Genomic DNA, 23,668 nt, shown 5'->3' on the forward strand with positions numbered 1-23,668 from the left:
AGGCTGACCTCCATGAAGGGTAAGTTTCTGCCAATCAGAACTTTAGTCATGTATGATGAAGCTAAGTCACTCAATAATCTGTCTCTAAGTGGCTAAATGTCAAGTTGATATTTTTGTAGTTAAGAGTGAAAACACTGGCAAATTTAAAATAGAAAAAAAAAGAGTTTATCTACTGCTGGATCTGTTCTTTATTGCTTATGGTTGATGGACACATTATCTCTCTTAACAGTTATAATATTTTCTTTCCTCCTAATATTTAAGTTTGTAATGGTAGACAACATCTTTGTTTGTGTTGGGCAATCATAGTTCAGTGAGTGGAAAATGGAAGTCGCAAGTCTTTTCCATTTGCTCAAACACATTTTAGCTCTTGATTTGATCCAAATGATGTGCATGCTTATGACACTGATGCTCTTGCTATGCGTGCTCACTAGTTTGATAGTGAGATTGAGAGTACATTCGTCATTTGCTTCACTAGTTTAGTACATTCTTTATTCTGTTGCTTCATTGATAGTACATGCGTGCTCACTATCATTTGCTTCATTGATAGTGAGACTGATAGTACATTCTTTATTCTGTTGGAGACCTTTGTTTAGGATAGTTGTGCTAATTGATTCTTTAACCTACAACTGCAATCTGTTTCCCTTTTTTTTTGTAACTCGATAATCTGATATAAATAGCTGTCCTCTTTGCCATTTAGTAGAATTACTGTTGGTAGAGCTCTGAATCACTCTATCCAAACCTTGATTTTACAAGTAGATGAACCTGAAGATGCCTAGTAGCCATCATACTTTACGTTTTCTATTACATTTCTCTTATCTGTTTATTCAAAGATGATAATAAGTTGGAAATATAAACATCAAGTTTCTTGCTACTTAGTCCACGATGCATGTTTATGTATGGTTGACAGGCTTGGGGGTAGGAGTACTTCGAGGGGTATAATAAGCATCCAAGTATTCAGTAGATCATAGACCTCTAATTTGACTGTGTTGATCAGAAAGCTAATAAGATCTTCTGCACAAGTTAATTAATAGAGCATTTTTTTATTAAGTAGTTAATATGGCAAATTCTTCAAGCTGGATTTCTTCAATTTGAGAATCATAACAATAAACTTACCTATAGTAACAATAATCCCTCAAAAAAAAAACCACAAAGTACATCTTTGGTATTTCAAACTTATATGATGAGTATTCTTAACCAACCATAATTTGACATGTGAAGTGCATTCAAAACACCATCTAAAACAAAATATTCTTCATTAATGTGCTCCATCTCTTAAAGTCGATGATCGATATGAATTGAATCCTATTTATAAATAGAAGATGCTCCAGGCATGAAAAGCTTGAACACTCGAAACTCTCAATTTTTTGTTATATAAATATTAACTGAAGTAGCATTTAAGGAACCTTAGATACACTCCCAACATGAGTATTATAAAATATACTAAATTGACTCATTAAATTCGGAAGAATCTCTAGTTGGACCAAACACAATAGCAAATCATATTCAAACCCCAAACGTGATAGATTTTACTAAAGCAAATCATATCCAAACACCAAAGGTGATTAAGTCTCAAATGAACACACATAAGGTCGGGTCAACTTCATCATATCGAGTTGACGACCAACATATGCTTTAACAAAATTAGAACAAGATTTGAAGATGTTTCTCGAATCGTAATTTCATCATTTACCCTTTGTAAAAAATAAAAGAAAAAAAAAACAAATTTGTCTGATGACTTGGGCATAAATTTCAAAATAGTTGATAATCCACTCTACCAGGACACACTTACACATGCCTCTTCATTACGTGCAACAATCTCATCAACAACATGTGAAATCATGCCAAGGACAGACTTTGCCAAGCACCAGTATCATGCCCCATCAGCAAGAGTCCTTTTAGAGGTGCTGATGTACAGAACTGCATCACAAGCACAAAATTGAAGGCATACTCATAGAAACAAAATGATTAAGGACTTGGTTTAGATAGAATCAGTAGGTTTACCATTATTTCCTCTGATGAAAGCATCGCCATACTTGTTCTTTAGCTGACCATTAACATATTCTTCCGTTTGCTCCATTGCAATGTTCATGTATGGATCCAAACAAGCTAGAATACCTGGATAACAAACATTTTGGCCACCAAATAAGTGCTCACACACTATGCTAAACCCTAGACTTAAAATGCTTACCTAGAAAGCAACAAGATTATAATATATTCGAGGAAGTCGGACAAAGGAGACATATGTGATAACAATACAACTAAATAAAAGCAACCTAGTCGGCATCACAATTGACCAATGACATGACACTTCAACTATTTGATTAGAAACAAAATGCTCCTCCATACACCACAAACAAAGGATAACTTATCTGAAGAAGAACATTGCTCATGAAAAATGCTAATGAACTTGTGAAAAACTTAAATGCTGAACCAGAAAGCAACAAGACAATAATACATTAGAAGAAGTTGACCAAGAAGACATATGTGATAACGAGCAACCTAGTCGGTAGCACAATTGCTCCATGACACTTTGATCCTACTATTTTGTTAGAAACAAACAGCGTTTCATATACACCTCAAAGTAAGGGTAACTCATCCTAGGAAGAACATTGCTTATGAAAAATACTGATGAACTCAGTGAAAAGTTTGAAGAGCAAAAGTGCCAAAGTGTTGCCAGCAAGTGTTCTTTCCTTTTCCCCTTTTTACTCTAGATGATCAGATCCTTTAACACAATTCTGGGACTCCCTGTTAATTTACTTCTCATCATTAAACATCCATCATAAACATTTTCAGCAAATTGAGTTGTTAACAGATGTTAAAAGCCTCATGATGTAGACAGTGGTATTTACAGAGTCAAATATCATAAATATCCATATCACAATGAAGGGAAAGAGTTTGTGCTCTTATCCTTTTGATCTCCAGTAGAATTGACCTCCATCATTTTCCAGTGCAAGAAGTAATATTAGTGAAGAAAATGAATACAGAAAGAACGAGTATCATCAACTAGACATCAAAGCTAATATAAATAGATGCATGTTCCCTGTAAACAAGTAGTCATTTGCCACTATGTGCATACAGAGCAAACACAAGACAAATATCTCTCCTCTAGGAAACATGGATGTCTCAAATCTCAAGTGTAAAAGAATCTATTCAACAAAAGAATGTTCCATCACAACTGATAGACACAGCTTTTCATATCTCATGGTCCTATTACACATCCCTTCATATCTTTTCTTATGTTCTCATACAAAAAGGTCCAAAAATTGCACCTTGTGTTATACGCATGGAGCCATCACCAGAAAAATTCAAACTTGATGTCAGCGGAAAGTGAATAAGAGTGTAATTGTTTCATATTCCAAAAGAATATCAACAGACCAGAGGATCAAACATCTTGTCGCGACTGTTTCCTCTTTTTCTTTAAATTACGATTCCAAACACAGTCACCGTCAGCGTCGACAACAGTAGGCATTTGGCAATTGTTTTGATCCAAATTGAGCACGAAAAGAGTCGAGCAATCGGGACTAACATAGAAACCCTAGAGTAGGAGAAGAAGGTCGACCTCTATAGTCGACTCCGGAGTTGAGCTTCACGACGACCGGCCTGCCTCGGATCGACTTCAGAAAGTTGGTCGGCATCTTCCCCGCGCCACTTCCTCCTCCACCGCTGCCACTGCCGCCACTGCCGCCGTTCATATTTCGCTCCTCGAGCTTCTTTTCGCTTTGAGGAACAAAGCTTCGAGGAATGAAACGGCGTTAGCGAAATAATTTGCCAATTTTGCATATTCATTCCCCCAACCTCACCGATTTTAGTATTTATTCCTCTAACGTGCATATCCTTATAAATATAAAAATAGATTGTTTTCGAACACTTGCCTCTCTCTCTCTCTCTCTCTCTCTCTATATATATATATATATATATATATATACACACACACGTCATAATATATTGAAACGTTTTGGATACTCAAGTCAAATAAATACGCGAGATGAGAACAAAGTATTTTATAATTAGAAATATATGGAGAGACACTCCCATTATAATATTCTTCAGACCGTTAACGGTTATGGAAGATTGCACACGGTAGTTGGTACTGAGATGTAATCGCTACAGTCGAAGAAGAGGGAGATATATAGCACACAGTAGTTAACCACATCAACATGCAGCAGCAGCAGCAGCCACTCCTAACAAGTGGGAGAAGGTAAATTATATGATCCACACCAAGCTGTAAGCTCTTATTCTTGTTTAGCTAAACCACACAAGGACTGGTAGCTTCTTGGCTGTCTGCCTGCTTCAGTTGAGACGCCGCGGTGATGGCGGAGGCTCAGCCAGGCCATCGATCTGCTCGCCTCCATGCATCTCTAATGTCCCTGGGTTTGGACCTGACGGAACCATGCGCTTCTTCGGAAGGGAGCCTTGCATCTCATCTCGCTGGGCGACGGCAGTGCCAGTAGTGTCTGCTTCTTCGGCAAGGAGGAGTCTTGTTCCCGTTGCACTAAGTGCAGACAGGACAAGAAGAACCATGGCCGCGACGCAAAGAGCTGTTCTTCGCTCCATGCCCGTAGTGTGTTTGATGTTTTGACGCACTCATGCGGGTGAGCCCCCGGCTTTTTATAGGCCGTGGGATGGGGGTGGGGGGAGGGGATGACAACATGACCCAACACTAACAGTTTCCCAGAGCATTAGGACTTGGGAAAACATGTGGGAGGGGAATGACAACATGACAACCTTGTTTTCATCTACTTTAATTAGGTAAAGATCCCTTTCCACGTACATTACAAAGCTCTGCTTGTCCTTGTGATCAGGTTGGGTTAGCACTGCAGGTGTCAGGTGAATTTTCTTCAGTCTTTCAATCGCTTCCATTTGTGAGACTGCTCAACTTCGGCTGATAGGAATGCCAAGCTAAACCTAATGTTACCCGATCTGTGCAGGATCTCAGTGGAGAAACCAGTTGCTACGTAAAAGCTTCCTGAGACTATTGGAGAATTGGAAAACAAAGGCAAGGATTTGCCAAGATAACGAGAGCGAACAATTTCCTTATGGTTTTGAGAGCTCACATCGATGAAGATTGATGTGGATCTTATCAAATGACATCCATCGTAGAGCCCAAAAGAACTTGACTCCCCAGTCGTAAACTCTGGTAAGACTCGTATCTAATCGCATATTGGTTGGAGAGTTGAAGAACCAATGCCTAATGCGGAGCCAAATGTGTCTTCTCACACCCATCGAGGTCTATCCTGAAATGACAAGGCCGTGTGATTCTTGTCCTAAGAGCTCGCACCAATAAAGACTATCGTGGATCTTTTCAGCTTATTATATGTGATATTATTGTGATTGTCTTGTTCTCTAAGCAGTGGTTTACTCCATCACTGTTAACTTGTCATCTCTTGCTGTATTATAATGCAAGAAAACACTTTATTAGCTACTAAATCTATGGATGGATTTGTTGCTAATTACTCTTTATCATCATGTTAATGTGATTATTTCAGATACACATGCACATGCACTTTGCTTACCCTAAGAAGAAACAAGCATTTCATAGAAACCTTGTTGATTGGTACTAAACATGTCATCAGATTACTTTGGACCAGAAATAGAGTTGATAAACTCAGTTGTTTTGTGGAAGATTTCCTGAATGATGCCTTTAAATTCTGAATTCTATTCATTTAAATGGTTCAGCTATTGCACCGGTTGAAAGTTCTGAATTCTTTGTTCTTTAGCAGATGAGCCATCACAGGAGTGCAGATGATTACACTCGAAGAACAACATGATCACGGAACTCAAGGTTAGTGCTGTTGGTTATCCACATCTCCATCTCAAGCTCCATGATCACCAACATTGCAAAGCTAATGAAACTTCTGCAGGTAAAAATCCCAAAGCATCACCAGCTGATCAACATGCTGATGACCACAAAGCCAAACAGTTTATTCCCAACAGATCAAAGGTAAATAAACAACTACTCTGCAAAACCTCATCATTGCATTTTCCTTCTTTATCATCCATTGTTCATGATGAACAAAAAGAAAAAAAAAGACAAAGGTGCTTGGTGATCCTCAACTAGACAGCACTAATCATGCCCAACACTCAGGAAATATAACCCCCCACCATCCAACTCAGAAACTTCTGCAGATGGAAAGGAGAACACCACCTACTAAAGCTTGTTGTTCTATTGCTATCAACAAGCGATGTGGAGCTCCCACTTGTTAGTAAATCTAGTTTAAGTGTGGGTAAGCCAGTACACATTCCAGTCACCCAGGAGCACCACAAGACAATGGTCTTAGTCTTCCTTATTTAATAATTTAATTGCCCATTATGTCTTGTCTCCTTCTGTCCAAACTTCCTTTCTCTCCACGAGGAACACTTGGGGGGTGGGATTTCTCCCCTTCTCCCCAAAAGCTCAACTCCACTTGTTCAATAACTTTCCATGTGAAGACACCTTGCCAATGCCATTCCCTATGCCTTCTTCCCAACTTAGGATCACATGTGCAAGATTGTCATAATTCATAATTCATAATTCATAATTTAATTTATGATATATAATATTTTATTCATGAATAATTATGGGTAGGTTTGATTGAGGACCAAATGAGAATGTACTATTTATGATGATTATGCATATATGTATATATATGTATATATAAAGAAAATCTATAAATATTTATAGTTGTGAAATAATTAATATAAACAATAAACAGTATGATGAGAGAGAGAGAGAGAGAGAGAGAGAGAGAGAGATATCTAAAAGATTTTACTAAAAATTATAAATAAACATTTGATCACTTTTGATTTAACTAGGAAAATAATTTTCTAACGAGCTCAATAACAACTAAGCATCAATGTAGTCAACCTCACGTAGTTAAAACATTTTGTTTTAGCTATCAATGCAACTAAGCATCAATGTTTCTTACAATATTTTTTTAATAGTTTTATAGTATTTTTAGCACTTAAATAAAAACACTATAACGTTTTAGAAAACACTATAAGAAAGTCAAATAAAATTAGGACATACCATAAACCGTTTGATATATCATACTATGGTAGTATTTAAGTAGGTATTTATAATAATCTAAAAACAGCATTACCCAAATAAGAATCATAAATGAATTCTTAACCTCAACCAAATTAACTGCAAGCTTTAAAATATTATATTATAATTATCTATAAGTAATGATAACTAAAGAGTCACATGATATTATTTAGGATGCCTTTCAATAGTTTTATAATGTTTTCAACACCATGATAAAAACACTATTGCTATTAGGAAATATAGTAAATCAACTAAATTAGAATATTGCAACGATTTATCCATTTGAACCCGTGCATTTTATGGTAAGGTATGCAATACCGTATCGTACCAGTGTTTCAAGGTTAGCTCAGTACAATATGATACCAACGTATCGAGTGATACACCAGGGCTTATCAAACGGTACACTAGGGTTTACCGAGCGATTTCCTCTGACTATAGCACTGCTATAGTGTATTACTGTAGCACGGTCCATCTGATAGTGGACGGTCCGCATATCGATATACCGTCGGACCGATACGTACTGTCCGTACCGGACGGTACCATTTGAAATTGTATATCATACTTTATGAACCGATCTAGAGAGTGTCGCTAAAACTATCGAAAAAAGTATCAAATTGGACTAGTGAGGATATTTTTTTATTTTTGAATTTTTTTTTGTTTTTTGTTTAGATAGATGGTATCATTTGAGAAAAACATAAGACACCTTTCAAAAAAGAAAAAAAGCAAAAGAAAATTTCATGAAAATCACTCCATTCCTTGTCATGTGGTCTAAATAATCATTCTTTCAAAGAAAAATCTGTTTGTTTTCCTTCTTGAAAGATCAGAACATTTCAAGAGGAATCCAACAGAAAGCAAAATATTAGTACTCTTCTGCATGTTAGAGCTTGAGAACTTTTTCATCGTGTTCCAACTAATATGCATTGCTCATTGCATATCCAGCGGCGGTCATGGAGATACATTATCATCAACTTGAATGCACGTCACCTACAGTCACCGTCTTCATGGTTTGTTTCTTCCTTGTGCCAACTTTATATTTCTGGTACTTCTTTCTCTCTTTCTAACTCAAAAGGTGATCATCATCATGGGTGTCTTCTCTAGTATTAGTAAGGTAAAAAAAAGATATATCACCTTATCTCTAAATACAGAAAAGCTATAAACATAACTTAAATCCTAGTCTCCTAGTCGCAAAAGAACAACCTTATAATTACTAAGATTCCTCCCCCTAGCATTATTAGCAAGGCAATATCCATAAAATACCTTTTATGTAAGTTTATTTAGATTTTCAAGAAGAAACAATTAAAAGAATTAAACCTGTTCTCTTTATAAAGAACTTATGAGATACTAAAGAATAACACCTCAAGTGTATTTGGAATTTTTCTCCAAATGATCTAGAAAAAATTAAGGATTTCGAGGTTTACCAAGGAGTATGCAAGAAGTCTTGACCTTAGGTTTGGATTTCAAGATAGATAATATAGGGAAAGATCCTAGGCAAGCACAACAAGGTGGAAGTATGCAAATCTCAGCTTTTGCATGGTCCTATTCAGCTTTTGCATGGTCTTGTGCTGGAATATATCATAGAAAACTATGCAAATGTCAAGTAATAGAGTGAAATCTTGAGAAGTGGAGAATTAAATTGATATTAAACCAAACAAGTGTGTTGCTCATTGACAAAGAAGGTTAAACAATAACATAGATAGGCATTAATGGATCACCAGTTTTAGGATTCTGAGCCAGCATGAACTTATAACCCAAGGGTAAGCAAATGTCTAACCTGAACCATAAATCAGAGAAGACAGCCTGATAAATATGGCATTAGCATTATGATTAGGGACATCACTCTATGGTTCTGTGAGTGAAAAGAATTTGTGTCTGTTTACCATAAAAAAAAAAAAAGGGAGATGATCAAAAGAACTCAATCTCTAAAGAAAATAGAATAAACACATTAGGGCAAGCAGATATATAACCTCAAACCATAAATTGCATCTGTTATCACCTGGAAGCTGATAACCCAAGCAAATATATAACCTGAACCATAAATTAGACAAGGCAGCCAACCTGCGACATTAATATTATGATCAGGAACATCATTGTGTGGAGGAATTGTATATATTTTCCAAAAGACAAAAGAGATGATGAAAGTATATCTCAATGACTTTGAACCAAATAGCACAAACACATTTTCTGAACAATTGAGGCCATGTACTAATTATTATCTTTAATTTGCATTCTTGGAAGACATGACCACCATTCATTTAGTTGTCTTCATTTTCCTTAGATTATATAAGATTCTTGGCTTGATGTCAGTGAAAAGAAAAGAGAGTTTAGAACCCTGTTTCTGTAAATAACTTCTGCATGAAGACACACAATATATGCTTGACTACATGGAAATTAATCACTTAATTAGAGTTTGATTATAGAAACCATTTCATTATGACTCGGTAATATTTTATCAATTTGTCACTACACAATGACCAAAACCAAGTATTAGAACTTAAAATGCTGAATGCATGTTAAAGACATTTTTTCTGGATAGTTTAAATCTATTCTAATATTCTTGTGGGCAGAAGAAACATGGCATTAGGTCAGTTGGTACACCAAGATTATAATAAAAGACCAAGACAGTAGAAGAAGCTCAAATGGCATATAGATTAATTGGTCTGGAGCAATTCAGAATTAGTAATCATGATCTTAGACAAGTTACCCATCTAGTAGGGACAGAGATTTTGTAAGCAACCAAAGAAACTAGTTGACATCTATCTGGAAATGGAAGCAGCATATCAAATCTGTCTATCCAGTCCAATCCACTCGATAAACACCTCCCATTTTGACTTACTGATCCTCTCATTCTGTTACCTCCAATTAAAGATATAAAACTATGAAAGTAAGAAGGCATGGAAAGAACCATGGTATGCAATTTTGAATGGTATCATTCGGTACGGACGGTACGTACCGGTCCGATGATATACTGGTACACGGACCGTCCGTTACTAGACGGAACGTGCTACAATGTTATAGTACTATATTATAGCAGTACTACAGTGCTACAGTAAGAGGAAGAAATATTTAAAACCGTTCGGTAACAGTGGTACAGTGCTCCAACGGTCAAATTGACCATTGGAGCCCTTTCTCATAGTATTTAAACCCCTTCTTCTCTCATATTTCACTTTATTACATTTTCATACTCACTTAAACTATCTCAAAATCTTTTTTTCTCACATTTGTACTATCCTCAACTCTACAAAACAATGATTTGTGAATTGAATCAAGGCAAATTTGAAAAAATTAAGAAGAAGAACTTTCTAATCAAGAGATATGTTTATATAAGGACAATTCGTAATGGACTAAAATACTATTCTTACCTAATTTACATTGATTTTGCTAAACTTATGCTATTACTATATTTATTTCTAACTTAAAAATCCTATCCTAACTTTTTTTTCCAGATATTTTCGGAGAGTTTTACACCTAAATTAGGTATACCGCTCGGTACGCCCTGGTGTGGCATACCGCTCGGTACACGATATCGTACTGTACCAAGCTAACCTCGAAACATCGATACGATATTGCATATCTTGAAAAAAACAATAATGACAAAGACACATAGACAACCTTAAGGTAAAAACTCTGCTATAAAAATTAAATCTAATTCATTTAACAAAATAAAGGAAATATGGTGAGAATTCATTCGGAATCGTTATCAGCTGTCCTAAAGAATGATTCCATTTGAATTCGTTCCCAAGGATAAGATCAGGTCGCTCCATTGCAAGTGAGACTAAACAAGTTGGTGCATTATCACGAGCACAAAAGGAACAACGAAGAAAAATTAAGAAACATCGTATATAAACTATAAAAAGAGATTTTTTTTTATTATAGAAAGAATATATATATATATATATATATATATATATATATATATATATGCATGTTTTCCATTTAATTTTGTTTTCCATTGAGAAGATTTGTGGTGTCAGTGCTTTTTGTGTAGGAAGTCTTCGGTGATTTGAGTTTAGCAAAAAGTGATTATCTTATAATACATAATATATGGCCATGAGATTCGAATGTATATCCAGGTCGAGAAGTGGGGAGAGGAGGGGTTGGGATTTCCTTTGTGAGCCTTAATATTATTTATGCATTTTTTGATACATCATAAGAGACCTCCCAAAATAGTGATGATCTATCTATGTATCGAACCGATTATTATGGACCAATCTGGGCAAAATCGTAAACCTTGGTTTAAACAACTGTTTATGCCGAATGGAGAGCCTGAAAACGTCCATTTATTATAGACCAATACAAGTTTGGAATGTTTCGATATATCTGGAGATTAGGAAGAAGGAAGAGGAAGCAAGGAAAAAGAAAAGAGAAATCATACTAGATCTGATGGTGAACCATGAAAGGGGAGTGACAAACTATGTGACAACTATGTGAGCCGAATTCCACAAACCCTAAATAAAAGGGTAATAAGAATTTTAATAGATAATATCAAAATCGAATCGGACCATCCAAATTGAGCCGGTCCATTTTCCGGTCAGCGATCAAACCGCCATGCTGAACCGACAGGTTTCCCAAACTTGTTTATATATCTATAGATCTTCTTCTTCTTCTTCTTCTTCTTCTTCTTAACTGTAAAAAAGAATAAATTCTAAATGATTAATATTAGTCCTACTAGGGGCCAGTCTACTAGCATTTACTCTCACGAGCACGAAGAACAAATATTGTTCTTATGAGAAAGTATCTCATTACACTCAAAGAATACGAGTGTAAATCAATTAGGCACAAAGAAGTCATCGTCTTCTTCTTCGTAGACAAAGCAGATCGCAAGAGATGCAAAATATTCTTCCCATGACATAAAAGAGCAAAAAGAAAACACAAATTAAAGCACAAACTACATAAAAAATATCCAATAAGTGAGGTTCAATATCAACCATTGCCAATTCTATAGATGGCAATCATGTTGCATAACAATGTCACAAGAAAGATAATTAGAATGCAAAACACATCAGTCTCACAGTTGCATCGTGCCGCCGAAACCTATATTAAGGCTTTCGAGTTAGCTTTTCAAGACCTACAGCCCACACATGGCTAAAGATTTTGCAAGGAGTTAATCCAACATCAACTTCTACCCGATGAAGTTTACGGAAGAAGTTCTAGTTTCACATTGCAAGATGAGGATACAAACAGCTTCAAGCCACCGGATGAGAATTTGCTGTTGCATCCTTGAAAAGGAACCTCTGATGTCTTTCTCTAAAATGGAATCATGTCCTTGATCAAGACATAATTTAGAATATATTTAAAGGTTTGCAAGCTCACACAGGAAAGGAAGAAATGAATGCATATATTCTTTTCAGCATTAATCATGTAAAGATAGATAGTGCCCAATCCTTCGAAGCAACACTAAATGTCCACCTATCCTATTAAACTAACACATAAAAACCATCTAAATTAATGACAAGAAAACAAAACCAGAAACCTCACAGTTCATCATATTCAATAGCAGATTGAGTGTTCCACAAGAGGCAAGAGGTTCTACAGAACATTCATAAGCTTGGAGTTTGGTGCAACAGGATTTCTTATTCTTGGAATAATGAAGTGTTGCCTCATATTTTAAAATCCTTCAAGTGTCATATATAGTCTATGTTTCATCGTCTCAAACAAAATGTTACCTTGGTATAAGATCTGTTTTAGAACTGGCCTTTAGAACAATAGGGCAGCCAGTCCGTGGTTTCGCCTTCTTTTCCTTAGTTGAAATCCTAAACCTTTTCCTGTATAGTTCATAAAACATCATCTCCTTGAATTCTTATGGCCCTTTCGTTGGATTATATCCACTGTGCTACCCCTACCAGTTGCCACAGCTTCATCCCATGATGTGACCTAGTTTAACAGAGTCTGTAAGTTCTTTCTTTATTGGCATATTATGAAAATAGTAGGAATGAGTTTATAAATTTAAATCCATAATATCACTAATTACTAGCCAGTTTGTATCTGTCTTCATCTGCTCTGTAGTTTTCCATAAGTCAACACCCATAATGCAGGAATATCAATCAAAGAGAGCTGGGGGGAAGGATATCAAACTTCATTTTATGAATCAGACTTTGGAGGCTAATCTGATATGAAACAAATTTGCTAAAAGCAGTCGACTAACCAATTTTACCATAACCTACTAAAGTGTGCTGCTTTTCATATGGAATCGAGAGTAACTTTTATGTACATCAAAACTTGTAACTTTTGAAGTTCAACAAGAGGTTAGAAATGTCCAGCTACTCAAACCTTGTTATTTTTGGAGAAAGGATAAAAAGTCTAGGTTGTGAAGAATACTACTGCAGCAGCACCAGGAAACATACTGCAGCCAAATGGATCTTGTGCCGGGCTAATAATGACATGATCTAAAATGTATATCTGTCGATATAGTCAATGACATTGCTTTTTTAGCTGACTGAAGTTCCTACTTGTCACCAAGCAAATAAAGGGTTCATCTAAAATTATCCAATCACACTGTTCATTCACAATGCCAGATAAATTTAGACCTATTCCTAAACACCCATATGATAATTTGAGCCAACCTTTCAGCATATCATTGCAATTGAATCTTTGAATTGCCATGGGCTTAATCTAACAGAACTTTAATGAATGTTGAGAGAAAAAAATAAAATAAAATCAGGCAATAGACAAGCCGTTGCCACTGATCTATGTAAGTCTGAAAACCTTCAACATGAACCACCATGATGGGATCCCACTGCATGGCAACAATGTTTTTTAGTTAGTTGACAATTTTGATAAATTGTACATGCATCCCAAATAAACTAGTATAGGAGGAGAATGTACCTTTCAGTGTCTGATTTCATGAATTAGAACATTCATTTCCTAATAATGGTTCACATTGTAAGGTACTTCTTGAAATATCCACAAGTAGTCTTTTTCTACTTCGATACCCTCAGTGCACATCCATAACACTAGGTCTACTCTGATAACAATCATCACATTCTAGCCCCAAAAACTAATTAGCCTAGTAACTTAATATAATTATGTGGTCCAAAATATATGAGCCTATCCCATTAGTAGCAAAGCCCCTTTAAGATTGCGTACCATCATAAGCTTCCTCCCACATCCAGCATCGCATTAATTGAGGCATCACATGTTTTAACACCAAAAAACAAACAAGCTACTCCAAAATATCATCACAATCATAACAATTAACTGATTCAATTCTCCTAATGGACTAGCAGCCTGCTTTATGAACACTAGAGAGATGATAAAATAAATAATTCACCTAATGAAGTATCATGTTCTAAGGTGGGGTAAAGTAACACTCTTAAACCAACAAAAAAATGTTAATGATTGAGATATCTGCTTGCTTCTGTATGTTTACTTTTTAACTATAATGCACTAACACAACTCATATAAACTACGAAATTACATTATGGTAAAACAAGTCCTAGATACTGACCTTTGGTATCAGAGCAACAGCATCGAGAAGCATCAACCATGAGTTGTAGCACAATTAATTTGTGAAATTGCTTGTACAAATGAAAAGCACTGAGGAGAAATAATAATCTTGGCGAACTGTTGCATCAAACTTTCACTAGTACAAACAGCCGCAAATCTTTATCCGTAAATACAAATGACATCATCCGGTGCCTTCAACCTCTACTTTGAATGCCCTGAGATCCAGAAACCATCCACTAAACCTGTCTCAGAATCTTCAGACCCGCAGCCAATTGCTCAGTAAAAGGAAGCACAACAGTATGATACATCATTTTCAGATCGGAAAGAATCCATAGAAATCATTCTGAATTGGGGTCATGCATAGTGAAGTAATATTTGGCAAGAAGGAAGAAATGCGGAACAGTGACAGCAGAGCTCACACTTCATACGACTGTCTGTCAGCATGCAATCCAACCTGATAAAGCTCAAGTTGGTAGATAGCCCTAGGAAGCAATTCCCTTAGAGACGGATCCTGCGCCAGTGGACTGCGGGCAACTGATTGAAGAGCCCCCAAGACCTTTGCACGTTCCAGAGCTTCACTCTTAGGAACGTGCAATGCCAAGTAGCTGAGAAGGATTACTGCCGGCAGCTGTGCCTTCTCTCCTGACCGGTGCAGCCGCATCAGCGCTGGCACCGCAGCGAACTCTATGATGGTTTTCGAGTGCTCCACGCAGAGGAAATTGTCTGGTTCAGCAAACTTCCCCAAAGCCCTGGCAGCTTCAGCCGCTACCTCTGGATTCCAATGTCCGAGCTGGAGCACGAGTGGGCTCAAAACCTTGGTCTCTTTTGCGGGAAAGGTTCTTGCCAAGCAGCCAATGGCCTTGATAGCTGCGATCTGAAGAACAATGCTACTCCCCTGCTGCGCCACTCGAATGAGCTGCTCCACTACTGACTTGGCAGCTGGGGAGTTCATCTTGAAGGCTGAGCGCCGGAGATCCGCGTCAATTTCGGCTGCGGCTGCAATTTCCATCATGGCCATCATGCAGTGGTGCAGCAGCTCGCCTTTATCGAGCTCGATGATCTTGGACAGGCAGAGGAGGCCTTTGGTCTCGGTGATCTTGCGGCAGTTGGAAAGGCAGCCTTTGGCGAGCATCCAGAGAGCTTCGGCACAGGCGACCTTGAGCGCGAGCTTCACCTCGGGGCTCTCGTTTTCCCGGTCCTTGCGGTGGTGATGGTAGTAGTCCCGCAACAGAGATGAGCTTCTGCTGCTGCTACTGCTGCCGTCGCCGCTAAGGCTGGAATTACCGGTGGATGGCACCCCCATTCCCTTAACGAGGGAGTGGATGCTCGAGGGCTTTTTTGGCGAAGGCCGGAGTTCGTCGAGGGGCACCTCGAAGGAGAGGATCGAGACGAGCGGGCGGACGGCGTTCTCCCGGGCGAACTCCTCCTGCGCGTAGGGGTGGTGGGCGGCTAAGCGGGATACGAGGCCGGCGACCTGGGTCTGAAGGCGCATGCGGGAATCCGAGAGCACATGGACGATGACGGGCACGGCGAGCTCGCTGAGGATGACAGAGACGTTGTCGGCGGCGTTGGCGAGGTTGGAGAGAGCCACGGCCGCCGCGATCTGCGACTCGACGGCGGGGCCGTCGCGGAGGAGAGCGAGGAGCGGCGGCACGCAACCCTCCTCAAGGATGATCTTCTTGTTGCGGTCGTTGTCGAGGGCGAGGGAGGCGAGGGCCTGGGCGGCGTGCGCGCGGTCGGCGGGGGACCGGGCGGGGGACTGGACGGTGGCAGCGTAGCTCCAGACCCAAGCGAGGATGGGGTCGGTGCTGGCGATGGGTGGCAGGCTGATGGCGAATCCGCCGCCGCCGCCGTCTTCGTCGGAGTAGATGGAGAGGAGCCAGCGGAGATCGGCGGCGGAGGCGTCGAGGAGGGCGAAGGCCTTGCGAAGGTCAGTGGAGCCGGTGGTGATGGTGACGACGCGGCGGAGGAGGCCGGCGCGGCGGCAGCGGCGGACGAGGGCGAGGACGCGGTCGAGGGTCTTGGAGGACTCCGCGAGGATGCGGCGAACGGGGCGGTCGTAGGAGGGGGCAGGCGCGGATGCGGCGACGCGGGCGACGGAGCGAAGCAGGCCGGCGAGGTGGTCCGCCTTCTTCCCCGCGTCGGTACACTCCGACTTGAACGACTCCGCCTCGCGGGCGGCCGTGGCCACCCGCTCGGCCAGTAGGATCGGCAGCGACAGCTCCCCCTCCTCCACTATTCCCTTTGCTCCTCCTCCTCCGCCACCACCGCCTCCTCTCCCGCTGTTCATGGCCATCATCGTTCTCTATCTCTCTCTCTCTCTCTCTCTCTCGATCGTTCTCATAGCGGGTGAAATAAATCCATGTTGAGTTACCCCTTCCAGACACGGAGGCGGGTCCCACCTTACACTCATTCCTTCTGAATCGGGTAAGTCTCAGCGTCTAACGACGCCATGTCAGGTGCAGCGTCGACTCCGGTCGCTCCCCCGTCTGCACCGCACTACTACGGGGTCCCAGCTGACTCTCACTCCTCCTCAATTGGGTAAATTTTGTGTGAAACAAGTCCATGTTTAAGTCCACCCTCGACTCCGTTCCGACGGCCGTCCTCGGTTAATTCCGCGTGGGTACGTCGTCCGTGGGTGTCAGAGAACCAAGGGAAGCGGGTCCCACCTATTTCTCTTCTTTTCAATAGGGTAAGAACGTGGGTGAATTAAATCCATGTAAGTTCAGCGTCGACTCTCTTCCCACCTTAATCTCCACCATCCTACCAAGGCGGTAAACACGGGACGGGTACGTCTTCCGTGGCTGTGGGAGAACCAAGAGAAGCGGGTCCCACCTATTTCAGTCCTTTTCAATCGGGTGAGAAACTGGGTGACTCGAATCCATGTAAGTCCAGCGTCGGCTCCCTTCGCCACCCCGATCTCTACCATCCTACCACAGCGGCAAATACGGTGGGTCAGGGTACGTCTTCTGTGGCTGTGCGAAAGCGAAGGAGCACGGGTCCCACGGCTAGATGGAGACCAGTTTGTGCCGTGGCAGTCCGCGTACGGATAGGTATCATGAACAGCACGATAGAACGTTAGGAACGAAGACTGGCATGAGTAAAAGATGATAATGGCCACGTAAGACCGTCTTAATTCATTGGACACGTGTACGACGACGAGGGGTTGGGTGGCATTTGTCGGGACGTCTTTGTTCCACCTGGTACATTCTTTTAATTAAAAGAACGGAGTGGGCAATTATTGTGATGACATAATGGTGACGTTGGAGACAATCGTCTTGAAATTGGTATTTCACCTCCAAGTTGTTCTCGACGGACGTGTGGAAGCATTGAAATTATGCAGTTGAGACTCTTCAATTTTGACGGGAGGTTAGGATACATTAGTGTGTTCGATCCATTAAAATAAAATAATATAATATTATATATACACTACTATTGCAAGTTAAGTAAATTTTATGTACGTGAATTGAAAAATAAATAAGGTGACACTTAAAACAAGTTAAGTTTGAGATTTTATACATTAATAATGTATATATATTATAAAATTTTTAAAACTTAAGATTATTATGACCATTTCGACACTAAGAGAGATGGTGAATTAGTGTTGTCATAAAAATATCGGTTTGAAAAATTTCGTTGGATGAAAATCGATAACGTAAGTATGCTTGACTTAGAGTAAGTGAACTAAGCAATTAACTCAGAAAGTAATAGCAAGAAGAGCAGAACATAAATGCAAACCAAGTTTATAGTGGTTTGGTCGTCGTAATCTATGTCCACTCTCAATTAATCTTCCATTGAGGCCACTGACGTTCACTAACGATCTTCTTTCAATATACGAAGACCAACTACCCTCTTACAACTCTTTCTACTTTTGATAGACTAAAAGAGAACCTTTACAACCCTTTTTTACAAGGAAATCCTCAACCTCCCTTGGAATAACCTTTAAGCTCAAGGAGGAAGGATTTAACTTTCTAATAAAGTTTTCACGCTCTAAATCACAAGTTTTCGTTCATTATTCTTATTTTTCCTAAGCATAAATTAGTAGGGTATTTATAAACTCCAAATGGCTTCAAAAATTAGAGTCAAAATTTAAATCCTCGGGTTTCCGAGGTATTGGCAGTACCATCGCTTGTGTTGAGTGGTACCATTATCTACAGCACTAACACTGAGCAGTACCACTGCCTGACATAGTCAGAGAGACTATGTCCAGACGATACAATTGTCGGGTTTTCTAGAATCGTACACTTCATACATTCCAACTCATAAGCGGTTCCACCGCCTGTTTTGGCGATACCACCGCTTGACACAATATTTGGGTCATTGAATGGGCCCAATGAATCCAAATCAGCCCCAACTTAGGCCTAATGGGCCTCTAATTGAGTTAGCATAATTACACCTGAAACTAATTTAATTAGACATAAACTACTTCGATCTAGACACAATCGATTACAAACATATATCTTATATTGTTCGACATGTTATTGGTTCATCCGGCGCTTCGTCCGATCCTTCGACATTTCGTCCAATCCTTTGGTGCTTTGTCCTCTCCTTTGGCGTATTGTCCGATCCATCAATATGTTGACCTCCCACAACATCTGATCTTCTTGATGCAATATGTGATCCTTCTGACCCAATGCCTAAACTCATGGCATGAAGTCCTTCCGGCATGTCAACCAGTCCTCTGGCTCGACGTCCAATCTTCTGACATAATGCTCTCTAGCCCAACATCTAATTCTCCTACTTTGATCAATTTATCTTTCCATGATCAAAGTTACTCATGTGTCACTCATACACGGATCATAACTTCATCAATTGATTTCATCATAAAAATTTAATATTCAACAATCTCTCCATTTTTTATGATATCAACCAATTGATGATGGAGTTTAATTAAACTCTCCCTATCTATATGTCATATTGAAAGAAACTTTGAATTCAAGTCGAAATGATTTCAATCATGAATCATAGTGATCATATGCAGCACACCATATCAACATAATCATTACTTGTATCATAAGTTGAAGTATTGCATGCATAACTCTATCATACATATTTTTTAAATATAAAATTATTATTACTTTGGACATAATAGATACCAAAACATAAGATGTGCAAGCTAGCAATTCTTACTTCTCTTTTGAGATATATATGCTAGCAATTCTTTGGTTCTCTTGAATGTGTAAGTTTTAGCAATTTTTACTTCTTCTTGAAGTATGTAAGCTAGCAATTCTTTCTCCCATTTTATCATGGTAAAAAAGAAGGGAATAATATAATGTTGTAATTCTTTTCCTTTATATCAATTTTCAAATCATGACAAATATTAATAACAAAAATAAATTTACATCAAGAGTGATCAATTTGATGATAGGATATACATGTCATTATACATAATAAAACTCAAGTTGTAAATATCAAGAAGTCAAGTGATATATCATGGTTTATTTGGATAAATTTTTTCTTTAGTAAATAGTGAAAAGGAGAATTCATAGAGGATAAAAAAAATTGATTCCTAAAAAAGATACCTCAAGTCAAGAAATCAAAAGAAAGTTCATGATTTGGTTGAAAAAATCTCATTCAAATCATCAAAATCACTTTTATAGTTCATGAGATTCAAAAAATATCATAAATAGATTCATCAATCTCTTATTCAAAAATTCAATAAGCTTAAGAGATAGAGAAAATTTTAAGAAAAATATATTCCTTTTTTTCAATTGTTTCAATTCATACGATTGATTTCATACAAGCAGCCCTGGTCTTCCAAACAAAAGTCATGCATCATCGTTTAAAAATGAAAAACAAGTTTCGTCATAAAAATTATTAAGATCAATAATATAATCATTAATAAATCATCTTCAAATAAAAGATTTGATTAGTTACAAATAATTTTAATTCTAATAATTTTTTCTTTATCATGTAGTTTCGGTTAGTGAGCTTTATAAAGTGTTTTGGATCTCCGGTCATATGCCTTAGCATCCACTATCAAGATTTTATCTTTTGCTCATAGCTTTCGATTGTATACATTTCTATACGAAATGTGGGTTTGTTCTAGGTACTCATTTAACTTTGGGTCCCTCATGATTAGATCTACCTATCTTGTCTATTAGTATTAAGTCATTTATGGTTCCTTTAGGTACCCAAACTAATTTATGTGAGTCATAATTTTTGAATGAAAATTTATAAGCAAAATGATCATATATATCACAAAAATTACACTTAACTTTAGGGGGAACATGCAATGTGAGTCCTTTAATAAAAGTAGTTAACTTTTGTCGAGTGTTACTCACAAACCTGATACCTTCCTTTCTACGTACATGACCCTTATTAGCAACAATCATGTTTAATGATTTGCTATCAATTTTAAAATTTTCTAATGCTTATTCTAATAATAATTTTTTTTAATATATGAATCTAACTCTTTATATTTAGTGTAAGGAGTTAACATACAATTATCATGCTTATTTTTTAATTTTTCAAATTTACTAAAGAGAGAGGCATGATCCTTTTTTTAACATTTTATTTTTTTACCAACTAATTTAAAATCATCAAATAAATCATGAAAAGTATTAAGTAATTTGTTGTAAAGTAAAGAAGTTTTAGTTGAGTTGTATATCTCATCGTCAAAAGCCATCAAAACGTAGTTCGCCACCTCGTCTTTATTGGTTTGCTTCTCGTCTTCATATGTACTCGATTTATCACGTCGCATTGAATGCTTTTTTTTTCTTTTGTGCTAGCATCCTCTTTTTCAATTATGAATATTCACTTTTGAGGTGCCTCGGCTTTTTGTATTCGTAGCAAGTTATTTTGTTCTTTTTAAGTTCATTTTTATTCTTTGATTCTTGTTTTATGAACTTTTTAAATCTTATTGTGATGAGTTCAAAGTCATCATCACTTGAGTATTTGCTCGAGTGGTCTTCTTTTGTTCTAAGTGTCAAATCCTTTATATTCTTTGGAAGGTTGTTCTCATATTCGTTATGTATCATAGAAGTCATTTCATAAGTCATTAATAACCCAATAAGTTCTTCAAGAGGAAAATAGTTTAAGTCCTTTATTTTTTTAATAGTAGTTATTTTTGAATCCCAACTATTAGGAAATGATCGTAAAATTTTATTAATAAGTTTAAAATTCAAAAAAATTTTACCAAGTGCTTTCAAACCATTGATGATATCCGTAAAACGGGTGTATATGTCTCCAATGGTTTCGCTTGGTTTCATTCGAAACAATTTAAAGTTATATATCAAAAGATTATTTTAGACTCTTTAACTCTACTTGTGCCTTCATGTGTAATTTTAAGCATGTGCCAAATATCATATGCAGTTTCGTACATAGTACCGGTCATAGGTGCCCTAGAAGCTAATCACGTTAGTGATAGCACGTGTGACATAATACACATTCTTTTTGCTTATTATATTTTATCATTTTATCACTTTATATTACTTATTATTATTATTATTATTATTATTATTATATATATATATATATATATATATATATATATATATATATATATATATATATATATATATATATATATATATATATTGATGTCCATGGATCTATGCAATGAGAATCAGATTGTAATAAGATCACGATAATGAGACTGATTCACATTTAAATACAAACCTTAAATAATTCTGGTCATAGGTTACTCAAGAGGGACATTGAGATAATCGGACAGACTAGTGTGTTGTATACTTGCCCATATGATGGAGGCAATTGGTCTCATAGCTGCTTGTATCGGGACACTAGGGCTACATTGCAAGTGCTCATTGGAAAATGAGTTCACTAATTGATTCACTCAAAAAATGCTGGATGGTTGGTGTTACCTTATTGTCAGATAGTGATTTCGTTGTCCTAGTGGTGTACCTAGTCCTTAGACTTGAGACACCAATGATGTTATGTATGAGTACTCCACTTTTTGATACCATACTTATAGGATTGGAAGTTCCAGATCTAGTACAGCTAGTCATCGGAAGTGGTAGCCAACCTTACGAAAACTATTGAGTGTCGATAGAGGATTATCCACTCTTGGTGTCATGAGAAGAATATCTCATATGTTCTTGTTCAAATAAATCCTTAGCTATGATCATTCGGATTGATAGAGAAAGAGTTCTCTAGGAGAATCCGATTAGAGCGAGACTCAAGTAGAAACCGTATGGACTCAAGTAGAATCCAATGGATTGGATTCCTCTATATCGTCTGGGGACTACGACGTAGTGGCCTAGTACGTCTACAATCGATGAGTCAAGTGAATTTTTATGAAGATAATAATTCACTGACCAGAAGGAGTTATAACAGGTATGACTCACGGCCAGCTCTATTGGGCCTAGAGGGTCATACACATATGGTAAGCATTGCGATAAGTAGAGGTTCGGATATGAGATATCAGCCGGAGCCCCTATCTTATTGGATATCCAATAAGCCCCTGAATTATTGGATATTATGAATGAGATCCAATAAAAGTCAATAAGAGATTATTGGATAGAGATTCACTAATCTAAGAGGCTTGGGTAGTTGGATGGAGATCCAATACCCAATAGGGCAGGATCCATTAGGGTTAAGTTGACAGTGGACCTTTGTAAATATGAGGGAACCAATGGTTCATAGGCTAGAGCCTCTTTGAGTTGTCATCTCCTATTCTCTTCCTCTTTTCCTCCTCAGATAGCAGACCTAGAGATTTAATGAGCATCGTCGCAACTCTATTATGTAGATCACTGTTAGAAAGGATGATGCTTGACCTTCTTCACTCTCTCCTAAAGATATGTAGGGATTCAGGGATATATGATCTCCCTAGGTAACACAATATTTAATATATGCAGTTTTTATGTTTCGCGGATTTTGCATACCAATCTTCACACGACGATAAACATATATTTGAGAAATTTGGAGATTTTATTTTATATTCTTCCGATGCGCATGTGATGTCGCCCCCCAAGATTTTCCAATAAAGATTAGTTTTAAACTGTGTGTTGTGTTTTGGAGAAGCTTTTGACATCAAAATTATTGACGCAAAAGCAAGAAAGGGCAGCAACTATTGCTAACCTCGCAGATGGTAGTGCCATCTACGTGCGTGCAACAGCAAGGGCGACGGCCGCAGGTTGGCAACACAGCACCGGCTCAAGCACAAGCGTAGCAACTATTGCTACGTGCAGGCACTACGCCTACAGCAGCAAGCCGACGGCCTGTTGCAGTAGGCTTGTGGCC

The 23,668-nt window shown here is 38.1% G+C and overlaps 2 protein-coding genes and 1 long non-coding RNA gene across 3 annotated transcripts; 1 reads left to right on the top strand and 2 right to left on the bottom strand.

Annotated features, from left to right (window-relative positions):
* Positions 1-1,574: 1,574 nt before the first annotated feature.
* On the bottom strand, positions 1,575-3,834 carry LOC135589092 (uncharacterized). The gene is made up of 3 exons (XM_065081397.1): positions 3,560-3,834; positions 2,002-2,115; positions 1,575-1,917 (listed from the first exon to the last, which is right to left on the bottom strand). Exons 1-3 carry the CDS (start codon positions 3,690-3,692, stop codon positions 1,871-1,873), a joined length of 294 nt encoding a protein of 97 aa, XP_064937469.1. The 5' UTR covers positions 3,693-3,834; the 3' UTR covers positions 1,575-1,870.
* Positions 3,835-4,082: 248 nt separating this feature from the next.
* On the top strand, positions 4,083-6,360 carry LOC135589093 (uncharacterized). Its single transcript, XR_010476597.1, has 4 exons — positions 4,083-4,827; positions 4,929-5,137; positions 5,718-5,782; positions 5,862-6,360. It is a non-coding gene; the product is annotated as an uncharacterized LOC135589093 (long non-coding RNA).
* An 8,134-nt stretch (positions 6,361-14,494) lies between these two features.
* On the bottom strand, positions 14,495-16,798 carry LOC135587802 (uncharacterized). The gene has a single exon (XM_065079578.1). The coding sequence runs from the start codon at positions 16,764-16,766 to the stop codon at positions 14,883-14,885; it is 1,884 nt and encodes a 627-aa protein (XP_064935650.1). The 5' UTR covers positions 16,767-16,798; the 3' UTR covers positions 14,495-14,882.
* Positions 16,799-23,668: the final 6,870 nt, after the last annotated feature.

The sequence above is a fragment of the Musa acuminata genome, chromosome BXJ1-8, assembly GCF_036884655.1.
Source record: "Musa acuminata AAA Group cultivar baxijiao chromosome BXJ1-8, Cavendish_Baxijiao_AAA, whole genome shotgun sequence".
In the NCBI taxonomy this organism is placed as follows: domain Eukaryota; kingdom Viridiplantae; phylum Streptophyta; class Magnoliopsida; order Zingiberales; family Musaceae; genus Musa; species Musa acuminata.

Excerpts from the sequence above, each read along its gene's own strand:
- LOC135589092 (XM_065081397.1), bottom strand. The coding sequence starts at position 3,692 with ATGAACGGCGGCAGTGGCGGCAGTGGCAGCGGTGGAGGAGGAAGTGGC. Across the intron at positions 2,116-3,559 it reads CTCCGGAGTCGACTATAGAG|GTATTCTAGCTTGTTTGGAT; the intron begins GTCGACCTTCTT and ends TTTGTTATCCAG. Across the intron at positions 1,918-2,001 it reads TTTCATCAGAGGAAATAATG|TTCTGTACATCAGCACCTCT; the intron begins GTAAACCTACTG and ends CTTGTGATGCAG.
- LOC135587802 (XM_065079578.1), bottom strand. The coding sequence starts at position 16,766 with ATGATGGCCATGAACAGCGGGAGAGGAGGCGGTGGTGGCGGAGGAGGA.